This window comes from Sapajus apella, unplaced genomic scaffold (genome assembly GCF_009761245.1).
Source record: "Sapajus apella isolate SASKATOON/1434 unplaced genomic scaffold, GSC_monkey_1.0 scaffold78, whole genome shotgun sequence".
Classification (NCBI taxonomy): Eukaryota; Metazoa; Chordata; class Mammalia; order Primates; family Cebidae; genus Sapajus; species Sapajus apella.
Genome location: NW_022437018.1, coordinates 609,003 through 629,882, shown reverse-complemented (window position 1 = coordinate 629,882; position 20,880 = coordinate 609,003). Strand labels below are relative to the sequence as shown.

General features: G+C 38.0%; 1 protein-coding gene across 1 annotated transcript; it reads right to left on the bottom strand.

Annotated features, from left to right (window-relative positions):
* Positions 1–1,322: 1,322 nt before the first annotated feature.
* TFAM (transcription factor A, mitochondrial) lies at positions 1,323–12,705 on the bottom strand. The gene is made up of 7 exons (XM_032252526.1): positions 12,463–12,705; positions 11,774–11,892; positions 9,548–9,618; positions 8,935–9,084; positions 6,542–6,637; positions 3,334–3,390; positions 1,323–2,816 (listed from the first exon to the last, which is right to left on the bottom strand). The coding sequence occupies exons 1-7, from the start codon at positions 12,561–12,563 to the stop codon at positions 2,661–2,663; spliced, it is 750 nt and encodes a 249-aa protein (XP_032108417.1). The 5' UTR covers positions 12,564–12,705; the 3' UTR covers positions 1,323–2,660.
* Positions 12,706–20,880: the final 8,175 nt, after the last annotated feature.

The window sequence follows — 20,880 nt, the reverse complement described above, 5'->3', positions numbered from 1 at the left end:
TCCAATTTGAAATTACCATAAAATTATCATAAAATCGTTTTGCTCTAACTCTTCACTGTTTACACCTTTCTTCCCTATATGAAGTTGTAAGTATTCGACAAACATACTTAATGCTGAACTTCCCAATATATTTGGGAAGGTATGATGTGAATATTAAGTATAAAACAGTACAGGTAGTTAATGTTAAAAGAGCTCAGAGGAAATTTCCCTGCAGAGTTAACTACAGCAATGTTTTTTATGTTGCATTTGTCCTGAGATGTTTGCATAATTCATTCCTCCATCTCACTCATTACAAACACTCCTATGTGCACTCTGAGCTCATCTGAACAGAATAGAACTGAGTCAATGATTTGAGTTACAATTGATTGTACATAATTAGTACCATTCTAGATGATACAGGAAATTAGGGCTGCATTTTCTCCTGAAAACCTAATTGAGAAAGCCTGTGACAGACACTAGCACACCTCTTTCTCTTTCTCCCTACTCCCAAACTGCTGGCCTCAAACCCATTGTATCTATTTCACCAATGGCTGACACTGTCCTGTCTACACCCAGAGGGAGAAGCAACCATAGGGAGAAGTTATTGTAAAACATCCAACTTTACATATTTAAGTCTCATCTGTCCTCATAAACTATTATTTTTCTCTCCCATTTCTACCTTTGTCAAGCTCAGCATATAACAAGTCATCCTTTTGTGACATCAAAGTCTTCAAAGTCTTTCTGGAGATCTAGAGTCTACAATTTCTAAATATTCTGCATAACGTATACAGTGCATATAAATTGAGTTATCCTGTACCTGTGAACTGATGATGAAAGATGAGGTCAGGCGCGGTGGCTCATGCCTGGAATCCCTGCACTTTGGGAGGCTGAGGTGGGCAGATCACAATGTCAGGAGATCGAGACCATCCTGGCTAACATGATGAAACCCCGTCTCTACTAAAAATACAAAAAATTAGCTGGGCATAGTGGGCACGTGCCTGTAATTGCAGCTACTTGGGAGGATGAGGCAGGAGAATCACTTGAACCAGGGAGGCAGAGGTTGCAGGGAGCCAAGATCGTGCCACTGCACTCCAGTCTGGGCAACAGCGAGACTCCATCTCAAAAAAAAAAAAAAAAAAGATGAATTATTCTGCTCAAACAGGTGGTGTGGATTTTGAAAACCTTGCTTGACTCTCCTGAAAGGATGAACAAATGCTAAAGAAAGCTGGCTTTCAACAATAGTGAGGTTTTTGTGATATGTGCTAATTGGAAAAGGTACATTTTACTAAGCCATAGCAAGTAATTTTAAAAGACTCTCATTCCACACTATATGGATCTTTTTCATTATACCGCAATGTAATTTGAAACTAGATTATTTTCCTTGCTAACACTTGAGAAACAACAATTTGTTAGGCTTACATAGTGATAACCTATTTCTTCTTAAAGGTGACAATGATTCTAAAACCATATCTGAAAACAGTTGAAAAAACTATCCCAACACCTCAATACATTGGAACAATTGTTCCAATGTATCACACTATATTATAGACCATGAGTTGGCAAATTTTTTCTGTAAATAGACACAGTAAATATCAGGCTTTGTGGACTGTAGTTTCTTTGGCAGCTACTCTGTCACTATAACAGAAAAGCAGCTGTAGACAAGTAAAAGAATGATTCTGGTTTTGTTCCAATAAACTTTATGAATATTCATGTTAATAATTTTCATGTATCATAAAAGTCTTCAAAAAAATTTAAAACTATAAGCATAATTCCTAGCTCACCAGCCATAAAAAGCAGGCAGCAGGCTGGATTTGGCCCACAGGCCATAGTTGGCTGTCTCTTACACAGGTTTTTATACGTTATGCAAAGTGTTTCAAATTCCAGAGACTTTGGAGACTTTTCATTTTTTAGATTTCTCATTTTAAAATATATACAAGTTTTCTTTCTGATCAATATACTCACATAAGAGAAAATAATTCAGAAAAAAATATAATTCCTTACTTAAAAAAAAAAGCTGTTAAAACAAATGTTTAATCTTAAAATATATAATTAGAAAATGTAAAATTAAAGATTAAAATTTTGATTCTATGCAACATAAAATAATATGCATAGATCTGGTACATAATTTCTTTGTTTTTACTTTAGAAAAAAGACAGTGACAAAAAGGTTTATAAATTTCTCAGCCCCTTTTATAAAAAGTTGCAACTGAAACTAGCAATCACTTACATGTACAACCATCAATTCTGAATATAATATGAATTATACTTAGGAACTGGAATTTACCTAGATGAGTTCAGGCTGCTTTTTGAAAAATGCACAATTATATCACAGAACACTGTGGCTTCTACAATTTGTAACAATTATGAAAAGGAAACTCCTGCCTCCATAATATAAGGAAACAAGAATACTCTTTACATAGCCATCATCCTGTATAAAAAAACTTCATAGTCTGATTTACCTTTATCAAAGGTAAAATAATTCACATTTGCATGGATTACTTTGATCCTCAGTAGTTCCTAAATACAAAATAAATTTTGCATAAACCTTTATCTGGGTTTTCCAAAGCAAGTATTACACTGGCAGAGGTCCATGAGCTGAAGAAAAAGAAATTTCTAATTTTATAACAGCTTCAGGTATTGAGACCTAACTGGTTTCTTGTGCCTATCCATTGTGAACACGTCTCAATCTTCTACTTCTAATACGTGTGTGTCATCTTTTGATGGTTGCTTCACTCTTCGTAAAAGATCCCTTCTCCCAACTTCAATCATCTGTTCTTCCCAAGACTTAATTTCATTATCATAACGAATTTTATCATCTTCAGCAAGCTGAATATATATCTGAGAAAAAGCATAACTGTTAAAATGATTTACTTATTTACTAAAATAATTATTTAAAATAGCAATTAATTTCTGAAATGCCTCTGTATATACTTTAGAAATTACATTGCCATTCAGCATGTATAAAGGGAGACTGGAGAAGAAATATTTTCATGAGATAAAAGTTAGGTGAGGAAAATGTAAAGAGACAGACCGTTATCTCTTTGCAATTGTTACAAGTTCAGATTTTGAGGTGTAGAAAGGGATAGCAGGGTATGCAGCAACAGGGTAGGACTGCCACTCAATACAGTGGACACCCGGGCTTATGAGTGCTATGGTTGCAAATACCAATTTTATTTGCAGATAAAAATTACCAAGAGAAAAATGCCAAATTGGTTCTGAGAATATGAAAATAATTTTAGAATACCTGTATTACTAATAATATATGGTTGTCTTCACATTAGTCAAGACTTGCCCTAATATATTCTCTCATAGATATCCTAACTAGACACTTGAGACTAACAACCACAATACTCACTTTCTTTTCAGAACTAGGCAGATTTTTCCAGCTTTCAACTACAGTCTTCAGCTTTTCCTGTAAAACAATGTATGTTTAAGTTAAGGCAGTTAAGGGACTTCAGTGATTAAGGACCTTTATTATTCTTCCAACAACAAAAACTCAGATACCAAAAATTATAGGCAAAGTATCATTAGTTCTTAACATCTTTTCTCTCTAAACAAAAACTATCAAATTGTTAAAATTTACAAAAACAAATTGAATAAGGTACTTATTTTTGATTCAGAAATATTAACATTCAGGTATAATCTATATGTTGTCATAAACTAACCTCAAAGTCTGTTTTTATTCCTTCCCTGTAGTTTTATGTTTCATTTGAAAATCTGTGCTTAAATGTTTAGATACAGTAATAGGAATAACACAACACCAACCCAGCAAATCTACTTAGCTGAACTTAATTATATGACCTGGAAAAAGGTCATTTTACCTCCCTTGGGCTTGGCTCTTGATTTATAAAATTAAAGAGAAAGAAAACTTTTTTTCGAGGCAAAGTTTCACTCTGTCACCCAGGCTGGAATGTAGTAGTATGATCACAACTCACTGCAGCCTTGATCTCCTGGGCTCAAGTGGTCCTCCTGCCTCAACTTCTGGAGTACCTGGGACCACAGGTGTGTATCACCAAGCCTGGTTAATATTTTTAAAAACTTTTTTGTAAAGATGAGGTCTCACCATGTTGCCCAGGCTGGTCTTGAACTCCTGAAATCAAGCAACCCTCCCACCCCAGCTTCCCAAATTGTTAGAATTACAGGCCTGAGCCACAGTGCCCAGCCAAAGATGCTGACTTTTGCTCCCTCTAAAATCCCATTAAACAAAGAAACCCTTTTAAGGCATAAATTCACATGAACAAAGACAACAGAAGAGGGCACTATCAACACAAAATTCTGGAAGCTGAAAAGCAAATGCATTAGTGGCAACTGACTTAACTGATGGAAGAAAGCTAACTGTAAAACTGCCAGTGGAGAAAACCTAAAAGCAACTTGATTTACAATACAGAATGCCCAAATATCGTAGGAATTGGCAGCACCAGATAGGTGTAAACAGGTGAAGCTAAGGTTAAACACAAGATTGGTTGAAAGACTGTTTAAAAAGAGATTAGGTCAGGTGCAGTGGCTCACACCTGGAATCCCAGCACTTTGGGAGGCTGAGGTGGGTGGATCACCAGAGCTCAGGAGTTCGAGACCAGCCTGGGGTAATAAGGATGAGACCTCCGTCTCTACTAAATACTTGAAAAAATTAGCTAGGCTTGGTGACTGTAGACCCAGCTACTCGAGAGGCTGAGGTGGAGGAATCGCCTGATCCTGGAAGGCAGGGATTGCAGTAAGCCAAGATTGTGCCACTGTGCTACAGCCTGGGCAATAGGCTGCCTGTTCCCCTCACACACACACAAAAAAGGTTAAATTTCTACCATGGCAAATTTTTGGACATTTATCCTCTCCAGAGAGTAAAATACTGTCACTCTGTAAAAACCAGACACAGTTGAGGGAAATGGTACCATGCTAAAAGTAGAGAGATTAAGTTAAAATGTATATAGTAGCTGGGGGGGGGGGGGAAGCAAAGAAGGCTAAAGGAAAACATTAAGAAAAAATAAGAAAATTAGAGGACCAGCTCAGAAGATGCATATACAAGTAAAAGGAGTTCTAAAGGAGAGAAAAAAAAAAAGCGCCAGATCACATTCAAAGGACCAATAATCAAAACAGTTTTAAATTTATCAAAAGCAGTACAATAAGGTAGTAGAAAAGGAATTTTTACATTTTGAAGGAACATGTTTTCCAAACTAGAATTCTATGCCCAGTCTAACAAATGAATGTGAGAACATTTTCAAACATGCAAAACTCAAAAACTTAATCTCCCATGCACCCTTACTGGGGAAGATGCTATACAGGAATCAGAGTAAACCAAAAAAGTTAACAACAAAAGCAAAAGCAGCACCACAGGATAATGAGGGAGATCCCAAGATGTTAGCTATATACTAGGATTAGAAAGCAACAGTCAAACTGGGACAAACCCCAGTTTTCAGAGTAAAACTGAAGGAAAAATACTTCCTAAATTTACTAAAATCTGGTGAATATTGAGGAGTTTGAGGGTGAATTACTGTTAAGTACAAAAAAAAAAACCCTAAGTGAACAAACAAAGAGACATCATCAACTTCAGGGAAAATAAGTTTTGTAAGAAAGAAAAAATAATCATAGCACATGACATAGTCCAGCTGTGAACAGGGCTTACATAATCATAGTCATAATATTAGGATGGTGCAAAAGTAACTGTTGTGTTTGCCATTACTTTTAATGACAAAGATCACAATTACTTTTGCACCAACCTCATATAAACATACAAGATAACTATATGGGAGGTAGGAGAATGCAAACATGAGAACAGTGGGGTGACAGTTAAATGTCTATCTTAAACTGTGGAGGTAACGCTTAAAACATAAGATAAACAATGATTAAAGTTGAAAAAAATCAAGAAGCAACAATATAAGAATGTTACTTAGGGATATGGAAACAGAATTTCTAAAATGAACAACAGATCTTATAATCCTGAAGGCAGAGTGCCAAAAGCTTCATTTTATATTAACACGGGTTAAGGATCCAAACATCAATTTCTTTTACCAGGTTATATGATACAAGAAAAAAAGCAATTGCCCATTTGGAGCTTCTAAGAACCAAAAATTAGGTAAGACTAAGCCACAGCGGGGAATGACAAGCTTCCTTTTTTCTTTGACACACTGATATGATGACATTCACATGTATAACATATCCCCATGGGCATAACCAAAATTTTATTAAAAGATATAACATGAAGCAATAGGTTACAATCAATTCCCCATAGAAAATATTGCAGCTCTACTCTCATTCTTTGTAGTGATTGTAAAACAGTTAAGAACTGCTGGACCAGAAAAACCTCCAGAAGAACTTTAACATCCCTACATATTTTAAAAATGTAAGTATTTAAATTTAAAAAGTTGGCTATGTATGTATGTATGTATTAGCAACTACATACCCAAACTGATTCTATGTGGTAAGAAAAAGATTTTTCTTTAAAGAGGGCCTTATCAAAAGAGTTTAATGTCTGTAATTCACTACTTTTCTTCACCATCTGACACATAGCACCCTATATTTTTCCTGTATAAATATTTTTAAAATTAAACAAAAATGTATTTCAGCTTTACCTGTGGTGTACCATCCATAGTTTCTTGGAAGCGTTCAGCTACATAAATGTTATAAGCTGTACGAGGTCTTTTTGGTTTTCCAAGCAGTGATAACTCCTGAATAAAAAAAAAAGTGGAGGGTCAGAAATAGTGTTAACCTCCATGAAACTTAATTTTACCTAAAGAAACTTTACTCACTACTACAACATTACAGAATGTCCCTTAAAGTGAATGTTATGATTCTTATATAGGGTGATTATTCCAACTTGGGGTCAGAATTTTTTGACGGCAGTGTTTTAAAAATTATATTAGATTTTATGAGTTATTTTCCATACAAAACCATTTCCTTTACCTATTATTCTCATGATCTCCACAAATTAAACAACTGAATGTATACATACAAAACCTTTTTAAAAGATAAAACAATCTCAGGTTCATCCTTGCGAGACACTACGTCCCCTTGACCAAATCACTGCATGCTTCCACCACAACCCACGAACACTGGACTATTGTTTAATAATCTTTCATCTCGTTCCATTCCCTGAATGTCTCTACCTTTAAAGCTTCACAGTTGTGGTAAATTCAATTTTACTAGTTATCAAAAGGGAAGAAACTATGGAAAAGAATACAAGTATCCCTTACTATCAGTTTAGTTTCTGAGTTCAGGGAATGATATTGCATTATCATACTTAGTTTCTGAATTTGGATAGTAAGTAGTACCTATAATTTATAAAATTATATGGCTCTTAATAGCAATTTGGTTATAATCAATAACAACTCCAACTTTTATTCATAAGTATAAGCAGGAATCCCCTGATTTAGTTTCTTCTTCCTGAATCTCTCAGTCACTAAGTATCGAAACTACTACAAACTTTAAGCACTTTACAACTTAACTATTTCCCTCTTTGTTTCTAGAGCTACCACTAGGGATTTCTCTCCTAAGGGTTTTAGCTGTAACTTCCTAGTCCCCACATTTCTCACCTGATCTCTGAACTAGTTGGTACTGGGAGTCTTTAATAGGAAGAACAATTACAAAAGAGAGAATGGAAAGGGAAACTTTATAAATGCCCAATTGTCATGTCTGGTCCTCTTTAGTCTTAGCACAGGCTGGGGGCATTAAGGAGGAAGGAAGAATGAAAGAGGGAAAACATACTTTAGTAATCACTCTTCCAAATACCATCTTTATGTAGGTACTCTTATTTTTCACTCTTAGTATCTCTGCTGGCTCCCTTTTACTAATTACATCAGCCACCCTAAAGCAGCAGCTTCATGGACTTGAAACTGGGCAGGTCCTTAACCCTAGTGCTAGGACAGCTTAAAACATTAGGGTAAGGGAAAGATGTATTAGCATCTCACATTCAAAGCTGTAATCCAGTCTTTTTTTTTTTTTTTTTGAGACGGAGTTTCGCTCTTGTTACCCAGGCTGGAGTGCAATGGCACGATCTCGGCTCACTGCAACCTCCGCCTCCTGGGTTCAGGCAATTCTCCTGCCTCAACCTCCTCAGTAGCTGGGATTACAGGCACGTGCCACCATGCCCAGCTAATGTTTTTTTTTTGTATTTGTAGTAGAGATGGGGTTTCACCATGTTGACCAGGATGGTCTCGATCTCCTGACCTCGTGATCCACCCGCCTCGGCCTCCCAAAGTGCTGGGATTACAGGCTTGAGCCACCGTGCCCGGCCGTAATTCAGTCTTTCAAAGAAATAGTTTTAACTCTGATGATCATTTTGTAATAGTGTAGGTACATGACTAGCAAACTGACCACTTCACAATACTGGCTCTATGAAATAAATGTATAACTTTCAAATGATGACATTTATGTGAATTAATACACTAAGCTAGGAACTACAAATTTTGAAGCATGTGAGGTTTTTAATAGTTATTCCTTTGAAGAAAAAAAAAGAATTCCGTCCTAAAGGCACTTACTTGATTAGATAAATTAGCACTTTTCTGATGTGTTAATGAATTAATGCAGTCGGATGTGTTAATGAATTAATGAATACTTGGCAATATTCCATATCAAACTCACCATAATCTATAGAACAATTCAAATTAATAGGTTATTCTAGAGAAGACTCAGAGGCAAAGATTTGGTTATAATCAATAACAATTCCAACTTTTATTCTTTGTTCCTGTAGTTTTCATTACTGTTTTACTAATTGTACACCTTAAATGTGGACACATCTGAAAGTAGCAAAAAGGATTTCCAAACAGACTCAATGACAAGTGGTCCTAGTGGCTATCTCACTTTTCAGAAGAGAACTATTCCACTTTTGCCTAACTGGAGAATACCTAATAACATTCTACCTTATTGTATCTGCCTATTATTATTATTAAGAGAAAACTATCTATATTTATAGTTATATAAATCTCAAATCTTTACTGTAACAAAAAAATATTTCAATGACACTTACTCTCTTTTTTAACATAAATTTCCTTCTTAAATTTTTGTGTATCATTTCTTGTCTCAAAGACGTAATCTGACATGGAGTTAGCTGTTCTTCAATTCTGTTCACCTCTTCTTTGTATGTCACCCAGGCTGCCCTATAAGCATCTTCATATATCTATAAATAAAAAACCCAAATTAAGTCAACAAAACATTGCTGGCAAATTCAACATGGCACGTGCCAGGGAAAGGCAACTACATGACTTCAAATAGACAGATTTTATCACCAGGTGGAAAATGTGCTCTGGGATGAGATGTATCTGGATTAAAACATGCATTTTCCTTATACATACTAATCAAGGTGAGAATTTAGTAATCAGCCTCCATTTTCAAACTGCTGCCACTTCTTCACCTCCACCCCATACATCCATATTCTCATTATTTATGTAGATCGGAAGATATAAAGTTTCTTTGTAGATAACAGATTATTTTTTAAATTTTTTCTTCCTGGAAGATATCACACTAGTCCAGATAACAGATTATTTTTTAAAGGTCTGATTCATCTGGTCCTTTAAAGGACATAACAATTGCTCCCAACTGCTGAATAACTGGTCAGCAATGTTGAAAATTTATGTGCTTACTTTCTTCTCTGACTCAGGAAGTTCCCTCCAACGCTCGGCGATTCTTCTAATTAGTTCTGTAGTTTTTAAATCTATAGAATGAAATAAAATGAAAAAAGATGCCACAATTTTACATCTCAGGATTAATTTCTAAAGATTTCCAGGAAAGCACAATCTCAGGATTAATTTCTACAGATTTCAAAGAAAGCACAATCCATAGCACACGTTATACAATGATTTAACTTTCCCTTATTTAACTAATTTAAATATGGTAAGTAATTTATCCAACATTATTAAAAGTTATTAAAAGTCTGTTCTCTAACTGCTAAGGAGTATATCATATACCACAAGAAACAGTCTACAGTTTGATTACTAGGTTTTGTTGTCTTTTTTTTTTTTTTTGGAAACAGGGTCTGGCTCCGTCACCCAGGCGGTAGCACAATCTTGTCTCAATGCAACCTCCTCTTACTGTGCTCAATTGATTCTCCCGCCTCAGCTTCCCAAGTACGTGGGACTACAGGTAGACGCCAACATGTCCAGCTAATTTTTGTATTTTTTATACAGATGCTGTTTCACTATGTTGCCCAGCCTGGTCTCAAACTCCTGAGCTCAAGCAATCTGCCTGCCTCAGCTTCCCAAAGTGCTGGGATCACAGGCGTGAGCCACTGCACGAGGCTGATTACTAGTTAAAGATGGATGATCAGATGCTTCAAGTTTTTTACTTCCATATTTCAATCAAAAACACTTTTTCAGGTCTTTGAGGAACTATAAAATTTATAAAAGCTAACAACAAAATACAGTCTTGATTCATATAACACAACCTCATATTTCAATAACAAAAATACCATTTGGAAACAAGCTATTTGAAATTCAACCTGTTATTCTCCACTTCCTTCTTCATCTTAACTGGGATGATGGCGTGCAATTGATTTTTGTTGTTGTTTGTTTGTTTTTGAGACAGAGTTTCACTCTTGTTGCTCAGGCTGGAGTGCAATTGCGCGATCTGGCTCAGCACAACCACTGCCTTCCAGGTTCAAGCGATTCTCCTGCCTCAGCCTCCTGAGTAGCTGGGATTACAGGCATGCTCCACCATGCCCAGCTAATTTTGTAGCAATTGATATTTAAAAATATCTGTTAGTACCAACTCTTACATTTAAAAAATGTGGGTACATAAGCATGTCTCTGAAACTAGCTCCTTAGCTATAATGTGAGCTTTTTAAAAAAAATTATTATTATTATTATTATTATTATTATTATTATTTTGAGACAGGATCTCGCTGTCACCCAGACTGGGGCGCAGTGGAGCAATTATGGCTCACTGTAGCCTCAACTTCCCAGGATCCAGTGATTCTACCACCACAGCCTCCCAAGTAGCAGGGACTACAGGCATTGCGCCCCCACACCCAGGTAATTTTTGTATTTTTAGTACAGACAGGATTTCCATGTTTCCCAGGCTGGTCTTAAACTCCTGGGCTCATGCAATCCACTCTCCTTGACCTCCCAAAGTGCTGGGATTACAGGTGTGAACCACCTCCCCCAGCCTAATGTGAGCAGTTTTATTACAGTTGGCTAGATTTTCACAAGTGCCCTGTGATGTCTTAGAAATCAAAATAAAAAATTAGCTATTATCTTTACACTATAACTTAAAATAAGAGCCCTAAAGGCTTTCTAGGGAGTCAATAAACATCCTACCTGGAAATGTTTTCTTGGAACCCAAGACAATAAAGGATTTATCCTTTACAACCCACCAACCTCTTGGCAAGGCCGAGGTCTGAATCAAAGAACCAGGGTGGCTCTGAACTCCTAGGATGGAAAGGTTTATCCATTCTTATCTTGAAAGCTCTTGAAATTTGCAGTAATTTGCATAGACCTTTATACTTTATGGATGCTTCCACAGAAGCATCAACTTTATTAACAATTCCCTGAGGCAGAAAGAGGAGCTAAGCAAGAGAAAATAATTCATCAGTGGTTGTCTAGACCAAAGGCAACTAGGCCCCAAATTCAGTTTTATCCTCTTCCTAGGGTGCTTTCTACACTATATGTTATTTTTAAAATACCTTTTATTAGTTCTCATTTATGTTTAAAGCATTTCTATTTGGTGTAAAATAGAACTTCCTATTTTACAGACATCAAATGATTGTTCCTGCAGTCACTGAATGCTTTAGTACTGCAATTCAGCATTGCTATTAGAACTGCGTAGTGTCATTTTTATTACATGAGAAGGGTACACGCCCCCAAACTCCTTACCTGGGTTCTGAGCTCTAAGTATGGGTAGTTGTTCCTGAGAAAATCGAATGTAAGAACTTACAGGTTTCTTTGGGTAACGTGCCACGGCAGATGAAAACCATTTCGGTAAATAAACAAAACTACATATAAATAAAAAGAAAATAACCAATGTCAGATGTTTAACTGTCAATATTCACATGTATATGAACATAGATCCCAAATAAGAGATGTCATCAAGACACTATGTATCTAACACCTTCAACAAGAATGCTAGAGACTTACTAAAACTCCGTCCTAACCGGAGGAGACGACTGCGGGACTTAAGTCTCAAAGCTCTTATCTCCTAGGAAGGGCAGAAACCGGAGGAAAGCGTCTACACTCCAGCTCCTGGGCCCCGCCTCCTACATGCCTAGATGATCGCTGGAGACTCGGCGGGAATCCGCAGAGGCGGCGGAACTGGTCCAAAGCTGGACAGCGGGGAGGTGTGGGAAGAGGGAGTGGTGGGTAGCAGGAAACAAGATACAGGGTACTAAGGGAGTAAGGCCTGGTTTCAAAGCTACCGTCTCCTTAGCAAGGTCGAAGTTTGAATCAAAGAACCAGGCTGGCTCTGAACTCCTAGGAGGGGCAGAAAGTGGAGGACAGGGTCTACGTTCCAGCCTCTGGAAGTCCTGGGCCCTGTCGCCCCTTAGGGCACAGGTGAGCTGGCCTACCTGAAGGGGGAGCGCAGTCGACTTCCACAACCGGTGCACAGCTCCGCTCCGGACCTTCCCAGGGCACTGAGCACGCCCCACATGCTTCGGAGAAACGCCATCGCACTAGAGGACGAGGCAGACACCGGGCCCCAATTTCGGAGAGCCTCCTGGCACCACAGAACAACCCCGGCAATGACAACCCGAACCCGCGTGCGACCCTCCGGAGTTTGCGATCAGGCCCACCATTCGCTAGGAACTATGGGAAAGTTGTTAACATCCGGTCGGCAGACCGGGGGCGGGGCAGAGCAGAATTGGCGCAGGCGTCGGAGAGGGGCGCAGGCGTCGGAGAAGGTCTCCGGCGGGTGGCGGAAGAGGATCCGCGGAGATGAAGAGAAACCGCAAGCTGTTATCCTGGGGAGAGCTCAGGCCTCGAGAGGGCGTTGCTGAGCCGCCTCTGGCCCGAGCCGCTTCTGGCCCCAGCCGCCCGCAGCCGTGGCTTCCCCTCCCGGGCCAGGAAGGTGATGGAGGGACAGCGGCGGTCTCACCTCGGCCTGGCGTTGACCGTTGTCCGCCCGTGACGGCCACAAGGGCTGTACGTAACAGACAGTCCTGCATCCAGGACCCCGAGGTCCGGTCGGCGGGTGCTGCGCGGCCTGCCGAACCTCTTAGTTCAAGCCAGGGCTGCAGCTCGGAGTTCAGAAATAGTACCAGGACAGCAGGGGATTCGTAAACTTAAAAATGCAAATTCCAAGGCCTTACGCAGAGCTTAACTCCGCGTAGGGCCTATGAATCTGCATTTTAGCGAGTTCCCCAGAGTTTAACAAATTATAATGTCTGTGGTCTTGGGACCAAATTTAAAGTAACATGGCTTTAGACTGTTTTTTCTACCACCTACCGCAGTCTTCCAGTCTGTCCTCCAACGTGCTTAATTTGAGCAGAGGAAATTGGCTAGTTGTCCACAGTCTCTAGTCTCAGTTCTAGTTCCATTAGCGTCTTGACTTGAGTATATTGCATTCCCTCGTTAAGATTCAAAGATTCAGTTTCCCCCTCTGCAAACGAGGATATTAGACTAAATCAGTTTCCCCTCTAAAGCCGTGAGAACATGTGACAAGTATTGCTGTACGATTTTTATTTGTGTTAATAGAAACACCATTTTCTTTATAGGCAATGGCATGAAAAAGATTAGAAAGACCTAACGATTTCCAAGGGCCCTTCCAGCCCTTAAATACCAGTTGTTTCCAAGCTAACCACCTCCCGAGGCAGTCTTTCTTCTGTTAGCCGTAATTGTTAGAAAATTTTTACCAGTGTAATATTGAGCTGATGGTCTATTACCTTTCTGTAACTTTGAAAATATTGGCTCTCTGGAAGTAGGACTAAGCCTACTTCTATTAAGCGGTAAGTAATAACCACTCCCCTTTTCACATACCCTAAAGATTGAAAGGGACTTTCCAGGTTATCTGTTCAAACCTCCCATTCTGGCATGGAATAAACAAGTATTTTTTCCTTAGTATATACTACGTACAACGCCCTAAACATAAATAAAAGACACGGTGTTGTGCCCCAGCCCCCACCAGCCCCAAAGGTAAGGCAAAGTAGTAATTACAACATGGGGCTAAGATAGAAGTTATATTTGAGTTGATTTCTAAAATAATTTGTTTCCCTCTTTGTTCTAGAATATTTTTGTTCTTTCAACTGTTTGACATAAACTTCTTTTGGATATTAAAGAAATTTTTGTTATTGTTTTCAAATTTCGTTTTTATAACTCTTGCTGTGAAGACCTTACAAATCAAATCCATAACATTTTTCATCAGATACCAATTTTCCTTAAAACTCAGTTACATTGGAGTGATAATTTTACTTCTAAAAGCAGAGTTTACAAAGAAACATTACCCACGTATTCAAACTGTCTTTGAACAAAAAGACATGGTTTATAATTACTATATAAAACATGAAGACTTAACTGCAGCCTTTCCCAGGGTCCATTTGTTGTGAAGTTCATCCATTCCCATGACTCCTATTAGTTACAGCCTCATGACTGCCATATTGAATCCAGACCTCTCCTTTGAGTTCCATATCCATATAACCACTGTCTTCTGGATATCTTCACCATCGTGTCCCACAAGTACTTCAATTTCAACATTCCCTGAACACTATCTTTCCCCCATCTTGAAGTCCTCCTCTTGGTAAGAGGCACAGTTTTCCCCTTTAATCATCCAAGCCAACAACTTGATAAATCATTTTAGAATCTCTCCATTGACATGCCACCCCCCATTAACCAACTGATCATGAGAACTGATGATTCTACCTCATTCATCCCTGTAGTATGTATTTCCTCCTTTCCAGTCCTATTGCTGTTGCTTTTGTTCAGGCCAGTAATATGCTGGTAAATAGCTCTCCGAAAAAGAAAGTCCCAATTTGTAGTGTTTGCTGAGTTCTGTGGTGTAAATATTCCCACCGTGGCAGATTTCATGCTACCAACTTGAAGTTTTTCTTTTCCTATTAACATGCAAACACACATATTACATAACCAGCATTGCTCCTCTCTTCCTATTGAGCTTTTAATATCTCTTAAATTATTAATATTTGAGCAGAATCATTGTGGTAGTTGACGAAAAAACAACACATCCTTAAGTTGGATTGCACGTTAATATTCTCAGAACTTTTTATATAATTTTATTTGATTATACGATTCACAAATCAAAGAAAAAGGTGGAGAAGTTATTGTCATGATCATTATTCCTAATTTCCAGATGAGAAAAATGTAGTTTAGAAAGCCCAACTCATAATGTTCCAATAGTAAGTTGCATAGGTAAAAACCTAGTCTTGCAATTCATTGTCCTGTGCTTTTTGTTTATATCAGATCACTGTCAGACTCAGTGAACACACCACATCATTCCAGCCCAAAATATCTTTCTTGCATCATCTATAGTGTATGAGCTCTTATCACTTACTTGTGACATCACGTACAACTGTGGTTTCTGATCGTTTTCTCTATGTATACATATTTTTTTCCTCAATAGATGGTAAGCTGCATTAAGAAAAGACTAAATCTTATGCCTTCTTTAATCCCTATTGTACCTAGCACAGTACATTGAGTATGGTGGATGAAGAGACAGATGGATGGGTGGATGAACTGACAGATAGATAAATAGATAGATAGAATAGATGATAGACAGACACATATAGATACATAGAGAGAGATGGATAATGTGAAAAAGTTACTATTTGCACAAATTATTTATATACCAATTTAGCCCCATAGAGAACAACTACCTGTTAGAAGTGTCATTTGCTAATAGAATGAACAGTTACGTGTGGAGATGGGAACCATGTAAAATTCTAGAATACACACATGAAAGTAATGATTATGGTTCACTGATACTTGCACAATGGTAAAGCAAACGGTACCACCAATAAACAGAAGGAGCAGCCAGAAACCTGGATAATTCCCTGCTGAATAATAGAGTTAGATGCACAGATATCACTCAGATGAAGAAAAAATGTTGCTAAGAGAAAGCAGCCTTGCTTTTGTAATTAGATAAATAATTTAGCTACAATAGGAGCAATAATGTAATAGGTTTTAGCAAGATATATAGATATGATTCTGAACATGTAAATATAATATTTCTGTCAATAAGATCATACTATAAACACCACATTTAAAGACAATTTCCCCATCAGCAATTACATAGCACTGTGATAAGCACTTGAAAGGGGCACAAAAACAATAAGACATTGATCCTGCCTCCACAGGCCTTACAATGTGATTGGAGAAACAAAGAATAAAGACAAAAAGAATAAAAGTATAACAGTGCATTGCAACAATATGAGAAAAAAAATTTACACCTTGTATATCTCCTGGCTTATTTTTTCTGTGAATCAAGATTTTAATAAATTATGTATGGAAAACTAGTTACATAATTTTTTTCTTTCAAACCATTTTTATTGACATAGAGTCTATTTTTATACCACTGGAGTTTGCCTTTAAAATCATACAAAAGGAAGGGAGAGAGAAATAAGAGAAATTATAAGAAAGACATTTTGCATGTTAATAGTTCCCAGCTATCCAAAATTATTATCTGTGAATTATTTCTCAATTAGAACAAAGTTTGTGTGCAGCCTTAATTATTAAGGGCATATCAGAATTATTTTAAGCCATTGCTGTAGCAGCATTACGAAAAATAAATGTAGCTCGTCTATTTTAAAGCTGATTCTATGAGTCAGCAGGAGGCAAGACAAGCAAAAAGAACAGCAATAATTTTATGCAAATGTATAAAACCGCAATTCATATTACTGAATGTTACTGAAAGCTGACTTCATATCACTGAAAGCTGACTTAAAGATTGGAAGAAATCCAGAATGATTGTGTTGAAGGAATAATGCTATTAATAAGGCAATATATCCTAATGTGTCTGCCCTCTCATTCATAGTAAAGTACCTGATCAATACAAATGGTAATAATTATAATTTATTGCTCAACTACATGCCAAGTATTTTACATACCTTATCACTAATCCTTTCATAAATCAAATAAGATGCTATGATTTCCACTGTACAGCTATGAAAACTGGTATTCAGATATATAAAGAATAGGAAGAATATCTTCTTCGCTAGCATCTTACTAACAAAAATTGCCACCTCTGAATCCACAGTTTGCAGCTTTGAAGTTACACATGACTCTGTGTAGACACATTACAGGCAAATCAGTCATGAAGCTGTAGTTTTCTTAAACACCTGCTCACTGGATTGCTGTGTGTGGTTGAAAAGAAAAATACATGCTCACATTCTATTATTTCTTTCCAGTCCCCATAAATACTTTTTTATTTAACTGAGTGGCTTATTAAAATAATATCTTAAGCTAGGGCAGTGGCACACCCCAGTAGTCCGTTACTTGGGAGGCTGAAGCAGGAGGATTACTTGAGTCCAGAAGTTTGAATCTAGCTTGGGCAACATAATGTGGCCCTTTCTCTTAATAAAATACAGGGAAAATGGGCACATATACACCATAGAATATTATGCAGCCATCAAAAACGATGAGTTCGTGTCCTTTGCAGGGACATGGTTGAACCTGGAAACCATCATTCTCAGCAAACTGACACAAGAACAGAAAATCGAATACCACATATTCTTACTCATAGGTGGGTGTTGAACAATGAGAACACATGGACACAGGGAGGGGAGCATCACACACTGGGGTCTGTGTGGGAGAACTGGGGGGGACGGTGGGGAGTTGGGGAGAGAGAGCATGGGGAGAAATGCCAGATATAGGTGAAGCAGAGGAAGGCAGCAAATCACACTGCCATGTGTGTACCTATGCAACAATCTTGCATGTTCTTCACATGTACCCCAAAACCTAAAATGCAACAAAAATAAAATAAAATAAGTGATAAGTATTTGATCACCCAAAAACATAGTAGGTTTGGATTTAACATAAGCATACACATATACATGAGTGTGCATGCATAAATAAGAGTACAGAATAGTACACACAAAATTTGGTTAAATAGTGGTTGTATCTGAGTATTGCAGGAGTGCATGGGTGGTACTCATTTTTTAACTTATGTATTATCTTAGTCTTCTTGTAAAACAATAGTAATATTCATCTTTTGGTAATAATATTTTAAAAACTCAATTCCTAGGAGAGGCCAATACTGTGCTAGACACTGTGCTAAGCTCTAAAATACATACATATGGGTGGGCACAGTTGCTCATGGCGGGAGGATTCTTGAGCCTAGGAGTTCGAGACCAGCCTAGGCAACACAGTGAGACCCCCGTCTTTATGAAATAAATAAATAAATAAATAAATAAAACATACAAATATGATTAAGGCCTGATCATCCATTTAAATCTACCTGAGAGATTAGGGGATGGCTTTATAGACTATGTGACATTTGAACTGTTTTTTCAAGTTGGGGAAGGTCGAGATGCCTTCCAGAAAAGGGGAACAGTAGGAACAGTATGTGCAAATCACAGATATTCATGAGGGCATGATGTACATATGAAAACAAAATGTATGTGAAAAGGAGTGATATGAAACCAACCTCTTTATGGTTGAGTGGGGATGGGTTGTAAAGGACTATGTATAATTTGTTAACTTTGTTAGCAAAATATAGCCAAACAACTTTTTAGGCAGGTTATAGGCACAATTAAACTTGTTTTTATAAAAATCCCTTTAGTAGGAGCACGGAGAATGATGGGTGTGAGGAGACTATTGCCGTAGTCCTGGAAAGGGGCTGAGATTCTGAACTAATATGGTGCCATGGCTCATACTCCAAAGGCCTTTCTAAGTATAATTGGCAGGATTCCATTGACTGGTTAAGTACATAGAATACAAGAATGACTTTAAGGATTCTACCTTGATAGACTATTCTAATACCAATTGCATGCTCTGCTAAGTAAATATCCCCAAGCAAATGCTTTCATTATATCATTTGGCTGGTTAAAAACTTACATACTTCTTACTTGCTATCGAACCAAGATTCATATCCAGCAGATCTATCTTCTCCACCTAATCTTTTCTCTTATTCATTGCACACAGACTGCCAATGCCATTCTCACTTATTTCTACTTTATTACCTTTGTCTGGATTCTCCTGTTTTCATTAATGCCTTCCCCACTTAAGTATAGCAATTAGAACCCCAAGTATCCTCCAAAGCCTAGTTCATTCATTTATTTAGTGAACAAATATTTAAGTACTTGTGTGCCAGGCACCATAGATTTCAGTGAGTATAAAGATGCACATTGGATATCATGGTAACATTGATGAGAACTATTATTTCCCCAACAGCTAAGAAAATGAGTGACATAAAAATTAAAGATCTAAAGGCCAGGGAAAGAGGACATTTTAACCAGAATGAACAATTTGACCAAAATCTGAGAATGAGAAGCACTATTTTATACTGGAACCGGGGAGAGGTTGGGATCCAATGGGAACTGCAGGCAGTTTGGTAGGAGGCAGGAATGGCAGATGAGACTAGAGATGCAAGCTAAAACCACAAGAGTCTTGAGGACTTGGTACTTTATTCTTTGGGTTCATGATTTAAACAAGGGGAAAAAAACCCTGAGAACCCAAAGGGTCCTGAAATATATATCAGATAAAAATGAGCTTCACTGTTTGAAGTTAAAGTGCAGGATCCAAATGCTAAACCATTACCATCTCCCTTCTTTTTTCTGTAGGTCCCTCTGCAAAACCACTGCTGAGGCTGTGAGGAACTATTTAAATTTTTTTTTTTTTTTTGGAGTCGGAGTTTCGCTCTTGTTACCCAGGCTGGAGTGCAATGGCGCGATCTCGGCTCACTGCAACCTACGCCTCCTGGGTTCAGGCAATTCTCCTGCCTCAGCCTCCTGAGTAGCTGGGATTACAGGCACGTGCCACCATGCCCAGCTAATTTTTTTGTATTTTTAGTAGAGACGGGGTTTCACCATGTTGACCAGGATGGTCTCGATCTCTTGACCTCGTGATCCACCCGCCTCGGCCTCCCAAAGTGCTGGGATTACAAGCGTGAGCCACCGCGCCCGGCCCTATTTAAAAATTTTAAGCTGATAACCCACAAGATCAGATTTGGGGTTAGAGAGAATACTTTCACACTTCTGTAGATGACAGACTTGAAGGTAGGGAAAAGACAGGACGTTGTAAGAGTGCCATCAAAAAATGAAGAAGTAGAGATTTCTGCTTCGGGAATATCCTACTGAGAATCAGAAGAGCTGGATAAAATAAAAACTTATCATTGAGAAAGTATAAGAGAGCTGCAGAAGTCATGAGACTTCAGAGGTGAGCTGAGTACCTGTAGTCATTTTTCTCCTGGAGTATTGGTTAAAGGTTGAGAATTTGGGCTTTGTACAGGCAGAGGAGCACTGCTGGAGGACAAAGTTTTTTGTGGTTGCATAGTGCTGGAGTGACAAAACTAGAGACTTAAGGGACCTCAACATGCAACTAGTTTTCCCCTCAAATAAGAGCCAAAGTTTTCTTCTTTGTTGGGCAGGAGGCTAAAGAGCTTAATTTCTGAAAAAAACCTAGTGTAATTTTCTTTTCTGTGTTGAGAAGACAACAGCCTGACAGAGGAAGGAGATCCCAAAGAACAGCCTAGGAGTGAAAAGACTGAAGTTGTTAACTAACACCAATGATTTACAACCTCTCTTCTCCCTGGGGCACTTGTTGATTTGGATGTGGCTAAAGGCTGAGGATTCGGACTTGATCCCTTACAGGTTACTGTTCACGACAGAAGAACCAGCAGTAGTTTGGTGGTTGCATGCAGCAGATGTAACATAATTGCAGATCTGAAGGGTTTTGGAGACAGCGAGTTTCTTGTTCAAGATGTTTGCCAAAGTCTGAGTCTCCCAGCAGCAATAGGCTAAAATGATGAATCAAAAATACTGAAAAGCAAGGTGGAATTTGCTATAGTTTCTCTGTGCTGAGAAAAAGACAATAGAAGAGGG